General features: G+C 45.7%; 1 protein-coding gene across 1 annotated transcript in view; it reads left to right on the plus strand.

Annotated features, from left to right (window-relative positions):
* The window catches only part of INPP5B (inositol polyphosphate-5-phosphatase B), a 52,798-nt gene that overhangs the window by 6,323 nt on the left and 27,420 nt on the right, over positions 1-19,055 (plus strand). The window contains 2 exon segments of the mRNA XM_014464675.2: positions 1,039-1,362; positions 1,365-1,409. Coding sequence (XP_014320161.2) covers positions 1,039-1,362; positions 1,365-1,409 — 369 coding nt within the window.

The following is a 19,055-nucleotide window of genomic DNA, read 5'->3' on the forward strand; positions in this document are numbered from 1 at the left end:
ACATGGAGAAAGTAAGTAACTTACCCAAAGACGTTCATCAAGGGGAAGTAATAGGACTTGGAACCCCAGGGTCTAACATCAAAGCCCACGGAGCCCAGAGATTTCAGTTCGTATCCCAGTTCTGCCACTGCCTACTTGTGAATGTGAATAATATATTTTATTTCTTCAGGCCTTGGCTTTATTATTTCTACAATTGAAGCATGAACTTGCCTTACCTACTATTCCAAGAGTTTTATGAGGAGCCCATGAGGCCCGGGATAGGTTAATAGCATGCAAATCCTGAAAATAATTTAAAAGCTGTGCCTGGCAGTGCATCATCAGGACTGAGACCCAAATCTCCTCATTTATGATGCCGTTGGAAATTCAGTTTGGTCAGGGTCATGAATTTCTACAAGGGAAGCAGGCAGGGTAGCATAGAAAGCAACAGCAAGTGTCTGGAAGCCAGACAGATCTGAGTTTGAGTGACAGGCAGAGGAGAGTCAAGAAGTTCTAAGAAGGATGGACGGCAATCTGGTTAAGGGGGAGCCGGAGGACTTGTCCTGAAGGAGTATTTCAGGGCAAGCACACTGCTTTCAGAGTGTGTTTATTTGGAGTGGCTTGCGAGTTGCTGATGGAGATTATGGGTAGTTAAAGCATTCTACCCACCCCCTAGTACTGACATCGATCTGAGCCCCCAACTCTGCCTCTCACTCTGTGACCTCAGACTCCACCACTCTGAGCTCAGTGGCCGTTGGTTAATAGCTCCCGATCTGCTAACGTTTGTGCCGATTAAGGATACCTATGACGCATAGACCTTGGCACACAGTTACCGCGAGGTTGGGGGAATGGCACGAGTCTACTTTGGAAGGACACTTTCGGTTGCTGTTATTACTGCATTTGCATTTCGGACCCACTCTGCGCGCGAGGGAAACAGGGAAACACAGGCTTGGAGACTCTTCGAAGAGACTGAGCGCTTGGCTCCTGGTCATACAGTCACGCAGGGGTGAAGCCTGCCCTTCAAGCCCGTGGCTCAGTATTTCCTCCTCCTTCCTGCCTCAGGCTTGGACCCTGCGACCCGGGATCCTGAGTTCCAGTGGCTGTCTCGGTACAGGTGCACCGAGATGGAACCCTTGCCGCGCGGTGGGAACTCGGCCCTCGGCACCTGGCCCGGGTGCGCCAGAATTGGCGGAGGCAGGTATCCATCGGGGGAGGGGCGGTGGGGATTGGAGGAGGCCCGGCTGCAGGGGTGGGCTCTGTTGTGTGTGGGAGGCGTGGTTATGGAGCTTCCCGGCTTTCTATTGGCGGAGGCGGCTGCGGGGGCGGACCCCTGGGGCAGCGCAGGCGGGGCGGTGCGGCGGCGAGATGAAGAGCTTGAGGAAGCAGCAGGGAGATGTCCGCCGCCGCGGGTTCTCGGGACCGCGACTCCTCAGGTTCGGCGGGCGGTGGGAAGCTGGCTGGGGCTCTGGGCCGGGAGCGGCGGCGGGGCCGGCCCTCAGGTGGGCAGGGCCTGCGGTTTGGCGGGTGGAGGCACACGCCATGAAGCCCGAGGTTCTAGCGCGGGGACGCCGGGGCTGAATCTCCGAGAGGGGATGTCAATTATTTTGATTCGTTTGATTCGGGCGTGGCGTGGGCCGGCGGGTGGCCGGGGCGTATTCTGGAATCCTGAGGCTGGGGTCGTAGAGTCCAACTCTGTTTCTGACTTGCTGTGTGACCTGGGGCCAGTCGCTGCCCCTCTCTGAGCCTCAGGACAACCTAACCTTCAGCCAGTTCAGTTCTGACCTTCCGACTTTGGCTTGTGCCGGGGAGCAGGCGTCCCCGACGGACCCTTCCTTTGGGGGAGGAATGGTGTGCGTATCGGGGCCCTCTGGCTCCCTTGTCTGTCCCCAGCCCCGGGTATGGATTGGGCTGTGCGCAGAGCCGGAGTCTAGGGGAGCCCTGTCCCCCCGGGAAAGGAGACGCGGATGAGGTTCCAGGGGAAAGGGACTAGGTTTTTTCCACCCAACCCTTGTGCAGCACAAAAGGCCAATTGTTGAGCAGAAGGTTGTCTTTTGGAGAGCGAGTGGCGCGGGGCTGAAATTTGGGCCAGTCTGGTGCTCAGGGAGGACCTGCACACCTGCATTGTCTGTCCAGCTCCTACTGTTCTGCAAGGGCGCCCTGGTGGGGTTTTTTTTGTTTGTTTGTTTTGTGTGTTTTTTACCTCCTGGGCGTGCCCATGGGCTCCAGTTACGTTCGAGCTTTGGCATGACCACTTTTCTCAGCCATTCGCTAGAGATGAAGAGTCTCAAGTGGCTGTGTCAGGTGTGGGCCAGCACTTCACTGACTCTTCAAGGCTGGACACTGTGACGGGTGCGGGGGATAGCAGGTTGCATAATTTTGTAAAATGAGAGGAAACGAGGCAGGCCAAGGACTTCCTCAGGCCTTATGCTTTTCCTTCATTGCGGCCACCACAAGACGTGGTCAGAGCACCTGATGGTGCTGATAGCGGGCATCTTTCATGGGTTTAGCTCAGATAACTGGAAGTGCTGATCTTGAGACAGCTATTGCTTCAGTTTCCATGACATTGTGGGCTCTGGTTCTGGGACCCCTTAAGATTAAGAACATATCCTCTTCTCTGCTCCTCGAAAGAGGCTGCCAGAATCCCGTCTGTGGAAAACAGGCCCAATGGCAACAGGAAGAGGTGGGTTCTGTCTTCTTGGCACACCAGCACCAGGCTGTTGGCGTGTCTCATTCCCTAAGTAGAGAGAGGTCTTCTGGGAGAAGTCAGCGCAGCTCTGAAGCCAGTTATCTGTGCTGGGTGATAAATGATGTGGGGATCTCAGCATCTTTTCATTCCTTCCAAAAAACTACAAACAAACAAACAAACAAACAAACAAAAACCCCAGAAACTAGCCACACGCTAGTGAGGATTTTTTGTCAAGGTTTTGGTTTTACTTTTGGTTTGAAATTATTAGTTCCCATCAGAATACCTACAGTAAAGGGGGTTATCTTACTAATTTCTAGTTGCTCATGTTAAAATTGGGAAGCAATAGCACCAAACACCCAGTTCTGTTTGGGTCAGCTGTGTTCCCAGACTTGTTTTGGCCTCAGAGGAGAGTCACACCCTCTAAAACAGGTGGCAGGAACCCTTTGGACCCCCCTGGATGGCCCCCAAGAGAAACAGAGGATTTGGTACTTCCTATGCGCGTATGCTCAAAATATGTACTTCCCAATAGCCTGGGGAACCAACCCAAGGCTGCTTAAAAATGCTCTTTGGCCCGGCTGGTGTGGCTCAAGAGGTTGAACCAGGAGATCATGGTTCAATTCCAATCAGAGCACATGCCTGGGTTGTGGGCTCAGTCCCCAGTAGGGGGCATGCAGGAGATAGCCGATCAATGATTCTCTTCCATCATTGATGTTTATCTCTCTCCCTCTTCCTTCCTCTCTGAAATTAAAAAAAAAAATTTTTTTAAATGCTATTTGTCATGCACATCAGGAGAAACAGGGCTCCCCTGAGGAGATGACAGTCTGACAGAGAGAGAGCCCACAGTCCATAAAAAGAAGAGAGGTGGTCTTTGTAGGGTGAGCCAAGAGTCAGAGCACCGGAAAGGTGAACCTGATCTTTACTCGTCACCTTTGCCTTGGCAGAGAAAGGAAAGGCCTCACTTTGCTGCTTCTCTCCAAGATGTCTATGCCTTTCTTTGATTGGTCTCTGCTGAATTCAGGTGGTAGGGATTGTTGTAGAAAAGTGAAATGCAGCTAATTTTAGATCAGAGTCCATGTCTTCAAACGCAGACCGGTGATATAAGGAGAAATGCCTCCTTATTTCTGTCTAGCAAATGAAGGTGCTCTAATCCAGAGAACCTCTTGGGGAATCTGTATATAGCTTAGTACAGCCATGTCATTTTGTAAAATATTCACCTGCATTTTATCCTGGACACACGAGGAGACCCGTGTTCTGGAGGATTCTGAGCTACGCACTAGAAAGGAAACAGCTACTCAGAAGTCCCACTGGGGCAATTCTGGACCAATTTATCAAAATGGTAATAACACATTTCAGTCTTTTGAAGTGGGTTTTTTTTTTTTCCCCTCCCCATGGTTGATTCAAAATGAGGCAGCTTTGTAGTAACTCACATTTAGAATGAGATGTGCCATGAGTATTTTTTCCCCTGGACCCAGGAAACAAAGCTTACAGTCGGCCTGGCCTGAGAAAGGAAATGGATGCTATTTATATCTCAGGGTAGCATAAAGGGTAACCTAGATTATCAGGGTAGAAGCCAGAGAGAATGTTGGAAAATAGGTCCTGGGTGTGTCTATCTTTCTGAATCTCAATAAGCAAAGTCTGTGTGGCCAACATCCTTTTAATAAGGGGAAAATGAATTTTCCTAGATGCTTATCCACAGTAGAAATACGGCCCTCATCTCCACCTTTGTGGCAAGCTCTGCAGGCAGCTAAGCAAATTAATTTGAATCACTTTGTTTATTTAAACAACAAAAAAACCCTGTGTTCACTTTTCTTCCTCCTTTTGTTGTTCCCTTCTCCATTTTCCCTTTTGTCCCGTTTAACCTTGTTTGTTTCTAGAACTGGAGAAACCCCTGAAGACTTCCTTTAGAAAACAGTTTGTTTTGGAATTCTACAGTAGAAGTCTCGAGCAAGTGAAGTGACCCACAAATGTTTATTTAGAAGTGGAGCTTTGCGCAGAAAAGTCCTCGGGGGCGAAGGTTCAGGAAGAGGGAGGCATCAATATTTATTAGAGGAAAGACAGTGTTGGAACATAGAGGCTAGCTGACTTGCATGCTTTCTTTGCTGCTTGAACTATACTGTAACAGATTTGTAGGCTTTCCCAGCGATGCCTATGTGAACTGAAGCTAGCAAGTATGAATGATGAGAATTTGAAAGTATATGTCTAAGTGGCCTGGATATTTTTATTTATATTTTCTTTAACACACTTTGGTACAACATTAGTCATGTCTCTTGACTTTTCTTTCTTCCATCTGTAAAATGGGAGTGAATGTTTTTGTCTCCTAGAGGGCCGCATATGGCTTAAGGAATGCTGAATTATTTAGGAAACATATTTAGGAATTCAGATTCTCACCACCAAGAGCTTAGAAACTCCCCCTTCAGAGCCTATCCTAGGCTGTTTGTTGTTGTTGTTGTTGTTTTTTCCTGGGGGAGAAGGAGGTGGAAAGGAAAGGGAAATGGAGAGGGGAGGGAAAGGCTTAGGGTGTGTGTGCTCCCTGGAGGGAGAGCGCCCTGGGCTGTTTTCTTCCAAATAACTACACTCACTTTCTTCTATACTCCTCCCCTCTAGTTTCTTTTCTGTTAATGCAATCACTGAAAACCTCGGTCATCTTTGACTCTTCCCTCCCCTCTTATGTCTGATAACCAAATTCTGTTCATTCTTTTTCTACAATTTTAAAATCTTTTGAAAATTAAAAAAAAATAACTTAACCCCTATTAGTTCATGTTGGTATCGTCCTCTTCCCGGAACTAGTACAGTGATGAGCCTTCCCACATTAAGTCTCTTTCTCCCTTAGGGATCTCTTTTGAAGGTAACTTCCATCATGCCTTACGTACATGCTTTGTATGTGACCGCGAATACTGCATCATCTCCTGTTGTCTACAGCATAAAACTCAGATTCTTCAGCCTGGAGTTCAGGTCCTGCAGGCCTGGCTTAGGCAGGCTCTCTAGTCTTATCTGCCCCAACTCACCTTCATTTCCTCTGACTTCACACTTGACTGCTCACTGTTTCTGGACAAACCCTGTGCTTTTTCCATCTCTTTGTTGACTGCTCATTCAGCTACATTTTTTTACAAGTGTGAACTTGTTGCCCTTAGCATTTTGCACCCCCTTCCCTCCCCACAGACCAGCCTAAGGCCTTGTACATCCTAGGCGCTCAAAAAAAAGTCTGCCTTCTTTGTTTAAACCTTAGAGACCTAGGCAGTTCGTGGCTTGAAGTGCTTTCCGCCTACATAGCTCCTGCCCGGTTCCACTTTGAGCATGCTCTGTGCTTCTCTCCCCTCTTCCTGGTTTGCTCCTGTCCACTTCTCTTTCAGCTTTATCACCAGACCACAGGCAGTTCTCAGAAAGCTCCAGTGAAGGGAGAGTGTGAAGGAAAAAGTCAAGTCATCTCTCCAGTAGCCTGTCACCACCACAGCCTGTTGCTGTGAAGTCATTGCACCGTCTTCCTCCTTGAAAGCTAAACTGGTCACATTTAGCCCTGGCTAACCTAAGTTGGATTTGCACAGGCTGCACATTGGAGTTTGAGTCCAGGGCCCAAAGGTTGGCAGGGCACAGGATGTGTTTTTAGAGATGTGTCTGCTCACTTTAAATGCCAAAAATCTATGATGATAGATTTTTAAGCGACGAGGGAATGGGAAATGTTAAAAAGACTGAAAAGAAAGAAAAATACCTAAAAGCCTGGTTATTTGACTTTTAAGAAAGTAAAATAACTATTAGGGATGGTGCCCAGACTGAGATCGGAAAAATTGATTCTTTTCGTTCTTTTTAATGCTGGGTGCCCTGTGTATGGGCTTCTCTCAAGAGCTCCTTGCCTGACGTACTGTGTGCTATGTACTTAGCTCCCCTTCGCCAAAAGAATAAAATCCAAACTGTCCATGGTATTCAAAGCCGTACAGATTGGCCCTAATATATATAAAGAAAAATTTATTGCCGAAACCGGTTTGGCTCAGTGGATAGAGCGTCAGCCTGCGGACTGAAAGGTCCCGGGTTCGATTCCGGTCAAGGGCATGTACCTGGGTTGCGGGCACATCCCCAATAGGAGATGTGCAGGAGGCAGCTGGTCGATGTTTCTCTCTCATCGATGTTTCTAACTCTCTATCCCTCTCCCTTCCTCTCTGTAAAAAATCAATAAAATATATTAAAAAAAAAAAAGAAAAATTTATTACTAATAAAAAAGTAAAATTTATTACAAAATTAATTACTGTTATGACTTATTAAATAGAGATGATTTGTTTTTGATTTTGTTTTTATTGATTTCAGAGAAAGGAAGGGAGAGGGAGAGAGATAGAGAAGCATCAGTGATGAAAGAGAATCATTGAGTGCCTGCCTCCTGCAAAATCTGAGCCCGCAAACCGGGCGTGTGCCCTGACCGGCAATCAAACTGTGACCTCCTGGTTCATGCGTCGACACTCAACCACTGAGCCACACTGGCTGGGCAAATAGCTACCATTTATTAAGCACTCACTATGGGTGTGTGCCTTACACTGTGCCACAAAAGTTCTGTAGGAGCAGGTCGTCCATTTTTCAGATGAAGAGATTGGGCTCAGAGAGGGTGGGTAACATGCCTCAGACCACTCACTGGTCAGTGACAGGGTTGAGAATAGAACTCAGGTTGTCTGTGTGAATCTAATGCTTGAGCCCTAACCCGCCACTCTCCTTTTGTATCCCCAAATGCTTCTCAAACAAAACTTTTCTACTTATTTGTATTACTTCTGACCGGGGACGGGGTCGAGCCTGCAACCAAGGTACGAGCCCTTGACTGGAATCGAACCCGGGACCATTCAGTCTGTGGGTCGACGCTCTAGCCACTGAGCAAAACTGGCCAGGGCTGAACTTCATGCTTTTCTGATAGTTAATTTCGTTTATTGGTTAAGAGCACAGACTCTTGACCCAGATTCCTTGGGTTTGAATGCTGGCAGTGTGATCTATTGGTCATGTTTTCTTGGCAAGTTACTTAACCTCTCTGTGTTTATCTCTGGTCTGCAAAGTGTAGATAATAGGGATTGTGAAAACTAAATATACATAAAGTGATTAAAGCCGTGCCTGCCTTGTAGAAAGCCTCAATATTTGCTATTAATATTATTCATGATGATATTACTGTCATTGTCAAAATGAATTCAGCCTGACTTGGGTTGTGGGTAGTTGGACTGGATCTGTTTAGCTCCCCATGAATTGAATGCAAGTGTCTCTTGCTGGTATGTGTTGCTCTATCTTAAACTAAGTGAGCCCATGGGGGCACTCCTGCTGGTGTGTCACTGTCTCTGATACGCATTGAACCCACCCACTTACTCCTGCCAGTGTGAATTGTATTTTGCAAGCTCTTCTAGTTGCTGGAAATGGAATGCAAAGGCCAGTGGCTGAGAAGGTAGGAAGGACACCTCCTCCTAGACCTGTCTGGTAGCAACTCCTGCAGGGTAGGAGGAGATCTCCACTCAGCAATGAGAGCCACCCCCACACATGTGGAGATCAGGGTGGTTCGTTATCCACACAGACTCCACCCTTCTATTTATAATGTACTTACCCCCAAGAGTTTCTAGTTTCATTGAAGATGTGCTCCTTCTGTGGAGTCGAGCAGATCTGGGTTTTAGTGTCAGTTGTGCCATTTACTGGTTTGGCTCTGTGTCCTGGGGCGTCTCTGCTACCTACTCTGGGCCTCAGTAACCTCGTTTGTAAAAGTGAGGCCAGCAATCAGAACTAACACATGAAATAACACGACAGCTAGCTTTTAGAGGGTACTCAATAAATAATAAATGGTTGTCATTATTACCAAAGCAGTGGGGGATTCCAGAGGAAAAGAACTAACAGTACCTGAATACCTCCTGTGGGCCACGCATTATGCTAGGCAGGCTCTTGACCCATTTACATTTCACTTGTTTGTTCTTTTGGCCTCTGTAAGTTGAGTGGTGTTATCTTCATTTTACAAATGAGGAAACAAATGAAGTAATTTGCTTGAGGTTTCATATGAGGTAGTGGATGGAGCCAGTAAGATAGCCAGGTCTATTTCAAAGCCCAAGGCTTTTTCTAAAACACTCTAATTTTGAACAAGTTATAACTTTTTCAAACAAGTTATTTGAATAAAAAGGGCTTCAGAATTCAGGGAAATGACTACTGAGGACTAGCGTGGTGGAGAGCGCTTTGTGAAGGAGGATGTTGAAGTTGAGGCTGGCTTTGAAGGAGAGGTGGCCATCAAGGAGGAGGGACCTCCTAGGGGGGCAGCAGTGAGGGTGGCATGCATGGGGAGTCAGTCTGTTTTTGTTTTTTAAACAGTTTTCTTGAAAATAAAGTTATGGAGAAGTGATGAAAATGACATCCATATTCGAAATTAATTCCCAAGGTTGATCTGCATTGTCTTATATATACTTGTAAATGTTTCTGCGTTAGATGGGCCTTGTTTCAAACAGAAAAACTAGAATGCAACAGGCTAGGAAACTTGTCATTTCCCATTGAATTCCTATCAGGAAAGAAGGAGGAAAAAATATTGATGCCCAGTTTATTTCCCTACTTAGTATATGACTTCATCACCCCATCCTTAATTCAAGTGTACTTAGAAATTTACCGGAAACAAGTGAAGACAAATTTAAACTGATCTTTGTTGGAGATATCGACTACATTTTTGGTGAAAAATTTAATTCCAAAAAGGGTTGCCACATTTCTTAAATAAAACTACAGAATACTCAGTTAAATTTGAATCTCAGAAAAACAGCTGCTTTTTTGTTATAAGTATGTCACAAGAAATTATTCATTGTTTATCTGAGATTCAAATTTACTGGGCGTGCTGAATTTTATCTGGTTGGCAACACTAAGTCTAAAGGGCGTAGAGCAGTGGTTCTCAACCTTGGCTGCACGTTAGAATCACCTGGGAATCTTTTTAAAATCCTGATTCCGGAGGACGAGGCCCAGAAATCAGGATTTTAAAAAGATTCCCAGGTAATTCTAATGTGCAGCCAAGGTTGAGAACCACTGGCGTAGTGTTTAGTGATTGGAACCGGCCTGTTTGGATGGGGCTGTCTTTGGGAGGTGGATGGGTGAGAGAGAGTAGGGCCAGTGTGGGCCTCATATAACAGCTCAGCCCGTTTGGATCTTCACCTGCAGGCAGTGGTGTAATGCTGAACGTTTCAGAGCAGGGAGAGATGGAGTCAGAGTTTAATCTGGCCAGGTTCAGAGGCTGAATTGGTAGGGAGAAGTGGGAGGATCTCTTAATTGGGAAGCTCTTGAGGTAACAGGTGAGAAGTGGATGACCTGGAGAAAGACAGCTCTGAGAGTGTAGAGACTGATGACTGACGGGCTCTGGGGGCCCCAGGAGAGGGGTGAGCAAATGGCAGGACGGCAAACCTGGCTGACGGGAGAATGACGGTGCTTGTGAAGGAAGGAAGGGAGAGCTCAGGGAGAGGGCCCACACGTTAAAGCAGTTTCACCTGGGACCCACCCTTGCAAAATATCCTGCAGAACTGCCCAGTTGACAGGGGAGGGTCTGAGCTCAGGTGGTGCGGGGCAGCTTTGTTTAGAATTGACTGTGTTGCCCTGGCTGGTTTGGCTCAGTGGATAGAGCGCTGGCCTGCAGACTGAAGGGTCCAAGGTTCGATCCGGTCAAGGGCATGTACCTTGGTTGCAGGCACATCCTCAGTGGGGGGTGTGCAGGAGGCAGCTGACTGATGTTTCTCTCTCATCGATGTTTCTAACTCTCTATCCCTCTCCCTTCCTCTCTGTAAAAAATCAATAAAATATATTAAAAAAAAAAAAAAAGAATTGACTGTGATGGCTGATGATTCTTGTAGAACAGTGGTTCTCAACCTTGGCTGCACATTAGAATCACCTGGGAATCTTTTTAAAATCCTGATTTCTGGGCCTCATCCTCCGGAATCAGAATTTTAAAAAGATTCTCAGGTGATTCTAATGTGCAGCCAAGGTTGAGAACCACTGATCTAGATGTATACTGATCAATATGGTAGCCACTAGCCACATGTGGCTATTTAAAGTTAATTTAGGTAAATCAAATAAATTCAGTTTCTCATTCTCTCTTGCCGCATTTTTTAAATGTTTAAGTGTGGCTAGTGGCTGCTGTTTTGGGCAGTGCAGTTATAGAACATTTTTGTCACCACAGAAAATTCTACTGGGAAGCACTGGTCTAGTAAGAAGCAGTTGAATTAAGAAATAATGTTGTGGCCCTAACCGGTTTGACTCAGTGGATAGAGCCTGCGGACTGAAAGGTCCCAGGTTCGATTCCGGTCAAGGGCATGTACCTTGGTTGCGGGCACATCCCCAGTAGGAGGTGTGCAGGAGGCAGCTGATGATGTTTCTCTCCCATCGATGTTTCTAACTCTCTTCTGTCCCTCTCCCTTCCTCTCTATAAAAAATCAATAAAATATATTTTAAAAAAATAATGTTGTGCCCGGCTAATGTGGCTCAGTGGTTGATTGTTGACCCATGAACCAGGCGGTCGCTGGTTCGATTCCCAGTCGGGTCACATGCCTGGGTTTCAGGCTTGATCCCCAGTGCGGGGCGTGCAGGAGGCAGCCAGTCAATGATGTTTGTGTTTGCTCTCATCGATGTTTCTATCTCTCTGTCCCTCTCCTTTTCTCTCTCTCTAGAAATCAATAAACACACGTGTTTTTTTAAAAAAAGGAAATAATGTTGTTGTTTCTTGGATAAATCTCAAAAGAAATGGTGTATTTGGTTTGAATTTGCTCTTTTTCCTTACCTGATGTCATCTATAATAATAAAAGTGTAATATGCTAATTAGACCGGACAGCCAAATGACCTTCCAGACAACCTTCCGGACGAAGCTGGCTGAGGCTGCGAGGGGCTGTGAGGGCCAGCCGGGACTGTGAGGGGCTGCGAGGGCCGGCCGAGGCGAGGGCCAAGCCCCTTGCACGAATTTCATGCATTGGGCCTCTAGTGTTTTAGTAAAAGCCCAGACACAAGCCTGTGGTAAGCCTGGCTACAAGACATTGAAAGCAAGGCCTTCCCTCCTATCTTTGTTTTGTAGATAATGGTCTTTTAACTGGTCTGGTTTGGCCACCAGCTTGGGATAGCCTTGAGGTAACCATAGGAAAGAAGGACAGCAACCATATAAGGCAGATAACTGTTATCTTTGTTCAGTTGAGGAAGCAGAAGCTTAGAGAAGTTAGATTACCTGCTCATACAGCTAGTAAGTGGCAGGGCCAGAAATGGAACCTAAGTCTCACTCCAAAGCTAATTTAGAAAGTACCTGTAAGCAAAAGAAAAAGAAATCCTACCGCTGTGAAATGACTGCTATTGGCATCTGATGTATACCCTTCCAGATTTTCCCGTGTGTGTGTGTGTGTGTGTGTGTGTGTATAAATATATAAAAAATATAGATATAATATATCTGTAACCATGTGGTATATATGTGCATAGACACACACTCCAGTCATCTCTGGTGCATATACGTAGATATGTCAGGCCATGCTCTTCATTTGTATCCTCAATCCTTTATCAGCAGCAGTTCTAAAGAATGAAAAAAAAATTTTTTTTGTAAGCTTGGCCCAAACTCAACTTGGCAGTAAGACTTGCTTGACTGACATGAAACTATTTATAGGCTTTACTTAATCCCACTAAGTGTTACTACTCATAAATCGCACTGTGGAAATATTAAAGTGTTGGTTACTGGGTGTTGGCTCAGACTCTGCTGGGAGTGTTGTGCAATCTATGGTGTAGGGAAAGTGTTATCTTTCTAAAATCCCCTCAATTCTGAAGTCCAAAATACTCTTGGCCCCAAGGATTCCAGGTAAGGGGTAGGAGATATATATCATGCTGTATAGCTGCTTGGGCCCAGAGGTCATCGTCTATTTAGTGAGGAATGTGAGAAGGGTTTCTGTAAGATGTGCCGTGCTCAAAATTTGCAAGAAAAATGGAACACTTCTGTACTTTCATACTTCCAGATCGGGCTGCGATTGTTACTATGGTTGGCTTAGTAGATTGGCTCTTGCTGGGAAATGGTTTCAATTGTAGGTGTGAAAAGTGGTCAGCAAGAAAGCACCCAGAAATGGCATGGAGCTTCGGCCCTGTGGCTGTTTGTTCTCTGTGTTTAGTAACTGCTTGGTTTGTTCCAAAGTGGGGGCCACAAGAAAAAACATCAGTCCTTGGTTAGCTAATGAGATAAGGCAAATAAAAAGAGTTAGACACAGTTACAGTTTCACTATGATAAATGTCTTGATAGAGGAAATCACTGGGCATGTAAGAATCTAAGGAGAAGGCCAGAGAAAGCTTTTTGAAGGAGATTCCTGAGCTGAATCTTAAAGGATGAGTTTGAAGTTCACCATATGTAGGTAGGATTGAGGAGTGGTTATGATATACCCAGACTCAGGGGTGGGGTGAGGAGGCAACATCTAAAAAAATCAATCATTTTGCCATGACTGTACTGGGGGTATGTGTGAGGGGCGGTGGGAGTCAGTGGTAGGAGATGGGGCTAGAAAAGTAGTCTGGGACTAATTACAAAGGTCCTTGTGTTACAGAACAGAAAGAGTGCCCTAGCTAGTTTGGCTCAGTGGATAGAGCGTCGGCCTGTGGACTGAAGGGTCCCGGGTTCGATTCCGGCCAAGGGCACCTGCCCAGGTTGTGGGCTCCATCCCCAGTGGGGAGCGTGCAGGAGGCAGCTGACCGATGGTTCTCTCTCATCATTGATGTTTCTATCTCTCTTTCCCTCTCCCTTCCTCTCTGAAATCAATAAAGAAATATATTTTTTTAAAAAAAAGTACAAAGAGTTTGCCCACCTGGCACTAGCAGAGCCAAACCCTAAACACCGAGAATTGCGGTGGAGAAATATTGACTATCTTTTTTTTTTTTTTTAAATATATTTTATTGATTTTTCACAGAGAGAAAGGGAGAGGGACAGAGAGTCAGAATCAATGAGAGAGAAACATCGATCAGTTGCCTCCCGCACACCTCCCACTGTGGATGTGCCCGCAACCAAGGTACATGCCCCTGACCGGAATCGAACCTGGGACCTTTCAGTCCGCAGGCCGACGCTCTATCCACTGAGCCAAACCGGCCAGGGCAATATTGACTATCTTATTATGAATGGTGCCACCCCGAGAACGTGAAGTTAATGCTCAAAAGCCTGAACTCCCCAACGCCGTGTGGGTTGCAGATCATATAGGGCAAAAATCACAAAACACTGTGCATTAGGGGTTCAGGGTCGTGCCGGGAGCTGATCAGTTGGGGGTGAAGTAAGGGCAATGAATCATTTCTTCTGGTCTTGAGGATAGCTCTGGCATCCCTTTGTCGGGTTTCATGGAAAAGTTACCTGAGGGTCGTTCCACCTTAGGGTTCAGGTGTTGAAACATAACTTAGGTTAAGATGTTATCTTCATCTTGCCAGAGGTCCCCATCCGGTGACCATTAGTCAGTCCGGACTACTGTCCTTCTGCTGCCTTGGGGGTTGCTGATTGTTGGGAGAAAGTTAGGTCTCTGAGGGGTAGAGAGAGGGAGAGAGATGATTCCTAGAGATAGGATTTAAAACTAAATTTAATCAAAAGCATCAGGACACTCGATTTTACTTGTATGTATATTCCGAGGTTTGGGTTTTAGTCCAAAGGTGATGGAAGCTATTGAGGAATTTTATGCACAGGAATGACGCTCAGATTCGTTTTCTTCTAGGTGCTGACATAATGGATTGGAGGGGGTGAGGATGGAGGCCGGGAAATCACTGAGTGTGCTTTCCGGAAATATTCAGGGCCTAACCCAAGGCATGGCAGTAGCGGGTAGGGAAGAGGATCAGGTATAAAAACACTTAGGAGAGAGGATTTATAGGACTTGGTGACTGAGCATAGGAAGAAGGGAAAGATCCCAGATGTCGCCTCTTAGACCGAGTGACAAAGGATTGGAGGTCTGGGGTTGGAAAAAGGGCAGAGCGGGAGTGGGGAAGCAGGAGAGGAGGAAGGACAGGAAGCTGTGGCCAGAGCGGGGCTGTGTGATAGCAAGTTTGGTGAAGAGCTGCTGACAGCCAGCTTCCGTGCCAGATTCAGGAGAGAAAAGATTCCGAGAAGACTGCCTGTGGCTGGAAATCCCCAAATCATGCCTTAAAGTTTCCATACATAGAGTGAGGAATGAAGATGTTCCGGTCCTTGCCGAGTCTCGGGGCAGACGCATCGTGAAAGCACAGACGAGATGCAGGTCTGCAAGGCCATTTTCCAGTCAGTGCACTGCCCACCTATGGACCTAACTAAGCTGACCACTTGTCCTTTCAGTCTGGCTGTCAGTAGGAACAACTAAAACAAACAAACAAAAAACCCCCTGAGTCCATGGAAAACACCGCCATGCAGAAGCGGAGCTCTTATACCTTGGTTTGCCTTTGCGCATTCTAAAGCCCCATGAGATATTTAAAGTCCCTACTTTATAGATGAAACTAAGACCCAAAGAGAGGAAGTAACTTGTCACACAGGAAAGTAATGGTAGAGCTAGACTTCAACTTAAGTTTCCTGTTACTTTCAAGCATTTAACACGTTGAGTACCTACTATGCACCAGATGCTGTTCCAGGTCCCTGAGAAATGGCATAGAGAAGCAAGTCCCTGCCTCATAGAGCTTACATTTTATTTATTTATTTTTTAAATAAAATATATGTTTTTCTTTTTTCTTTTTAAAATATATTTTATTGATTTTTTTTTTTTTTACAGAGAGGAAGGGAGAGGGATAGAGAGTTAGAAACATCGATGAGAGAGAAAAACATCGATCAGCCGCCTCTTGCACACCTCCTATTGGGAATGTGCCCGCAACAAATGTACATGCCCTTGACCGGAATCGAACCTGGGACCCTTCAGTCCGCAGGCCGACGCTCTAGCCACTGAGCCAAACCGGTCAGGGCTAGAGCTTACATTTTAGTGGAATTAACCTCCAGCAAAGCAATGACCATATATAAGATATAACATCAGATGGTTTTAGTACTAGGAGGAAAAATGTAAATAGCAGGTTCCCAAATGCGGGGTACCCTGGGGCTCTGCAGTTAACTCACAGGGACACTGTGGGACATTTAAAATGTTGAAGGTAAACACAGAAATATGTGAAGTTTTTTTTTAAACCTCACATTCAGTGCGAAGCTATTTACAGTTTCAACATATGAATATATATATTTGTTGTTAATCCTCACCCCAGGATATTTTTCCCATTGATTTTTTAGAGAGAGTGGAAGGGAGGCAGGGAAGGGGTGGAGAGAGAGAGAAACATAGATGTGACGATCTATTGCTTGCCTCCCGAATGCGCCCCAGGCCAGGTATCAAACCTGCAACCCAGATAGATGCCTTTGACCAAGAATTGAACCCACCACTCTGGTGCTCGGGCTGATGCTCTAACCACTGAACGTGCTGGCCAGAGTAATAACATCATATCTCTTGAAGTTGGCTTTTTGGTGGCTGCTGTGGTTAAAAATACCATGCAAAAAAATCAATACGGAATGTTGTGTGTGGCGTTCAGTCTGATTCCAAAGTTTGAGAAGTTGTGCAGAACTCAAAAGGTACACACATCTCATTTGTAAGTAATTGTGGCCATTGAAAATGAAATAGAAATATTATTCTTTCTAAATATGTGTGTTGTTTTTTTCAAATTGCTACTAAGTTATTAGGGCTTAAATACTTAGTCATTTATTTGGCCCTTACTATTTACACAGAACTGTTAGGTATTTCTTTTGGCCGGGAGGCAATTTGAAAAAAAGTTATTGAGACAGTAAGGGTACTGTGAACCGGGAAAGTTCAGGAACCTCTGGAATAAGGGGCTATAGAGTGATGTGGAGGGTGGGGCCTGCTTAGATTGGGTGTCAGAGAGAGCTTCTGCCATTTGAGCAAGGGCCTGAGTGAAATAGCGTAAGCAGCATGGGGTTCTGGAGGAGAAGCATTCCAGGCAGAGGGACTAGCCAGAGCCAAGTCCCTGATGGGAATGAGCTTGACATGCTCCAAGAACAGCAAAATAGAAGTGTGGCAAAATCAGACTGCGTTGACGTTTAGCATAGAGGTGAGGCCAGAGAGGCGTGGAGGCCGGGTTAGGTAGGGCCGCGCCAACTCTTCACAGATTCTGAGCTCCAGGAAAGCTATCTGAAAGTTTTAAGCAGGGAAATAACTTCATCTGATAAAGTGATATACTTTCTTTTTTTCCAAGTTCACTCTGGCTGCTATTTGGAAAACTAACAATAGGAAGCTTAACAGCAGTTAGGAAGCGGCTGTTGTAGTCTTGGTGAGAACGTCCAGGTGTGTTTTTGAAGGTAGAATTTGCCTGAATTGCTGGTGGGTATAAGGGTGGGGGAAAGAGGAGACACCAGTGAGTCTTAGTTTTTAATTTTGAGAAGCTGGTTGAGTGATGGTGCCATTTACTGAGATGCACAAGACTAAGGGGAGAAACAATGTAAGAATCTGGAGCTCATGTCGAAGTCTAGGCTGGAGATGGAAATTTGGTAGTGATCGGCATGGAGATGGTTTATTTATATTTTTTTGAGAAACACAAATTCCATTTTATTGATTGATTTTAGAGAGAGAGGGGGGTGGGGAGAGAGAAACATCAAGTTGTTGTTCCACTTATGTATGCCTTCATTGGTTGATTCTTGAATGTGCCTGATCGGGGATTGAACTCACAACCTTGGCGTATTGGGGACAATGCTCTAACCCAGTGGTCGGCAAACTCATTAGTCAACAGAACCAAATATCAACAGTACAACGGTTGAAATTTCTTTTGAGAGCCAAATTTTTTAAACTTAAACTATATAGGTAGGTACATTGTTATTAACTTAATTAGGGTACTCCTAAGGCTTAGGAAGAGCCACACTCAAGGGGCCAAAGAGCCGCATGTGGCTCGAGAGCCGCAGTTTGCCGACCACTGCTCTAACCAACTGAGCTGCCCGGCCAGGACCTGGTGGTGATTTAAAAAAAAAAAATCTTTATTGCTCAGATTATTACAGATGTTCCTCTTTTCTCCCCCCATAGCTTCCCTCCACCCGGTTCCCACCCCATCCCACCCCATGCCCTTACCGCTTCCCCCCCACCCCTGTCCTCGTCCATAGGTGTAAGATTTTCGCCCAATCTCTTCCCACACTCCCCACCTGGTGGTGATTTTTAAAAAAACTTTATTTTTATTGTTGCCCTGAGATGGTTTTTAAAATAGTGAGATCATCTGGATGAGAAGGAACATAGCTGGAGAAGAGATGATCCCGAGGCTTTGCCTGGAGTCATTCCTGGGGGAGAGGCGTAAGGTGGGTGGAGTAAAAGAGGCATCTTCAAGGACTAAAGAAAGTATTTACCGGAGGAGGGAGTGGTCATCTATCGAGTGCTGCCAAAGAGGTTGAAGTGGACGTAGCTGGGAACTGGAAACTGGCCACTGGACTGGGCAACCTGAAGGTTTGGTTAGGAGTAACCTTGACACAAGCAGTTGCCGTGGAGTACAGTAGTTCTCAGATAACATCATTTTCTGCAGCATCATATTGATGAGGGGGAAACACTGATTCCTGGACAGGGCACTGTCTGTGTGGGGTTTGCAGCTCTCCCCATGACTGCATGGGTTCCCCCCCCACGTCCTGAAGATGTGGATGTGGGGCGAATTGGAGGTCTAAATTGCCCCAGTCTGCCCAAGCCGATTTGGCTCAGTGGATAGAGCATCTGCCTGAGGACCAAAGGGTCCCGGGTTTGATTCCCGTCAAGGGCATGTTCTTTGTTCGCAGGCTCCTCCCCAGTCCGGGCCCTGGTCAGGGATTGTATAGGAGGCAACCAATCGATGTGTTTCTCTCACATTGATGTTTCTCTCTGTCTTTCCCTCTCTCTTCCACTCTCCCTAAAAATCAATGGAAAAATATCCTTGGGTGAGGATTAACAAAAAATAAAAATAAATAAATTGCCCCTGTCTGAGTGAGTGCGGGGTGGCAGAGAATGGCCCTGGAAGGGCGTCCTGTCCAGGGTGGGTTCCCACATTGTGCCCTGAGCTGCCAGGTCTTTATTTAGAAGGTTGGTGATGTTTTTTGACCAGAAATATGCTGTAGGAACTTAACTCTTATATTGATTAGCAGATGGCAAAATTGGTTTCCTTATGTCATTTTGCTTAAAGGCACATTTTCAAAGACCCTGTGGATGACATGAAGTAAGGACTTACTGTAATGGGGAACAGAGGCCCCATTGCAGAGGGTTAAGAAGAGGCTGGGAGGTGAGGCAGAGACTAGATAAGCCTTTCAAAGAGTTTTGAGTTCAGTCCCCAGTCTGCCTTAAAAAAAAAAATAATAATAATAAATGTTATTTTAGAATCCTTTTAGGTTTTCAGAAAAATTGTGAGGATAGTACAAAGAGATCCATGTATGTCCCACTCAGTTTCCCCATCTGATATTAGTAATGACACATTTTTTATAATGAACCAATATTGATACATTATTATT

Source organism: Myotis lucifugus, unplaced genomic scaffold (genome assembly GCF_000147115.1).
Source record: "Myotis lucifugus unplaced genomic scaffold, Myoluc2.0 scaffold_260, whole genome shotgun sequence".
NCBI classification, from domain to species: Eukaryota; Metazoa; Chordata; class Mammalia; order Chiroptera; family Vespertilionidae; genus Myotis; species Myotis lucifugus.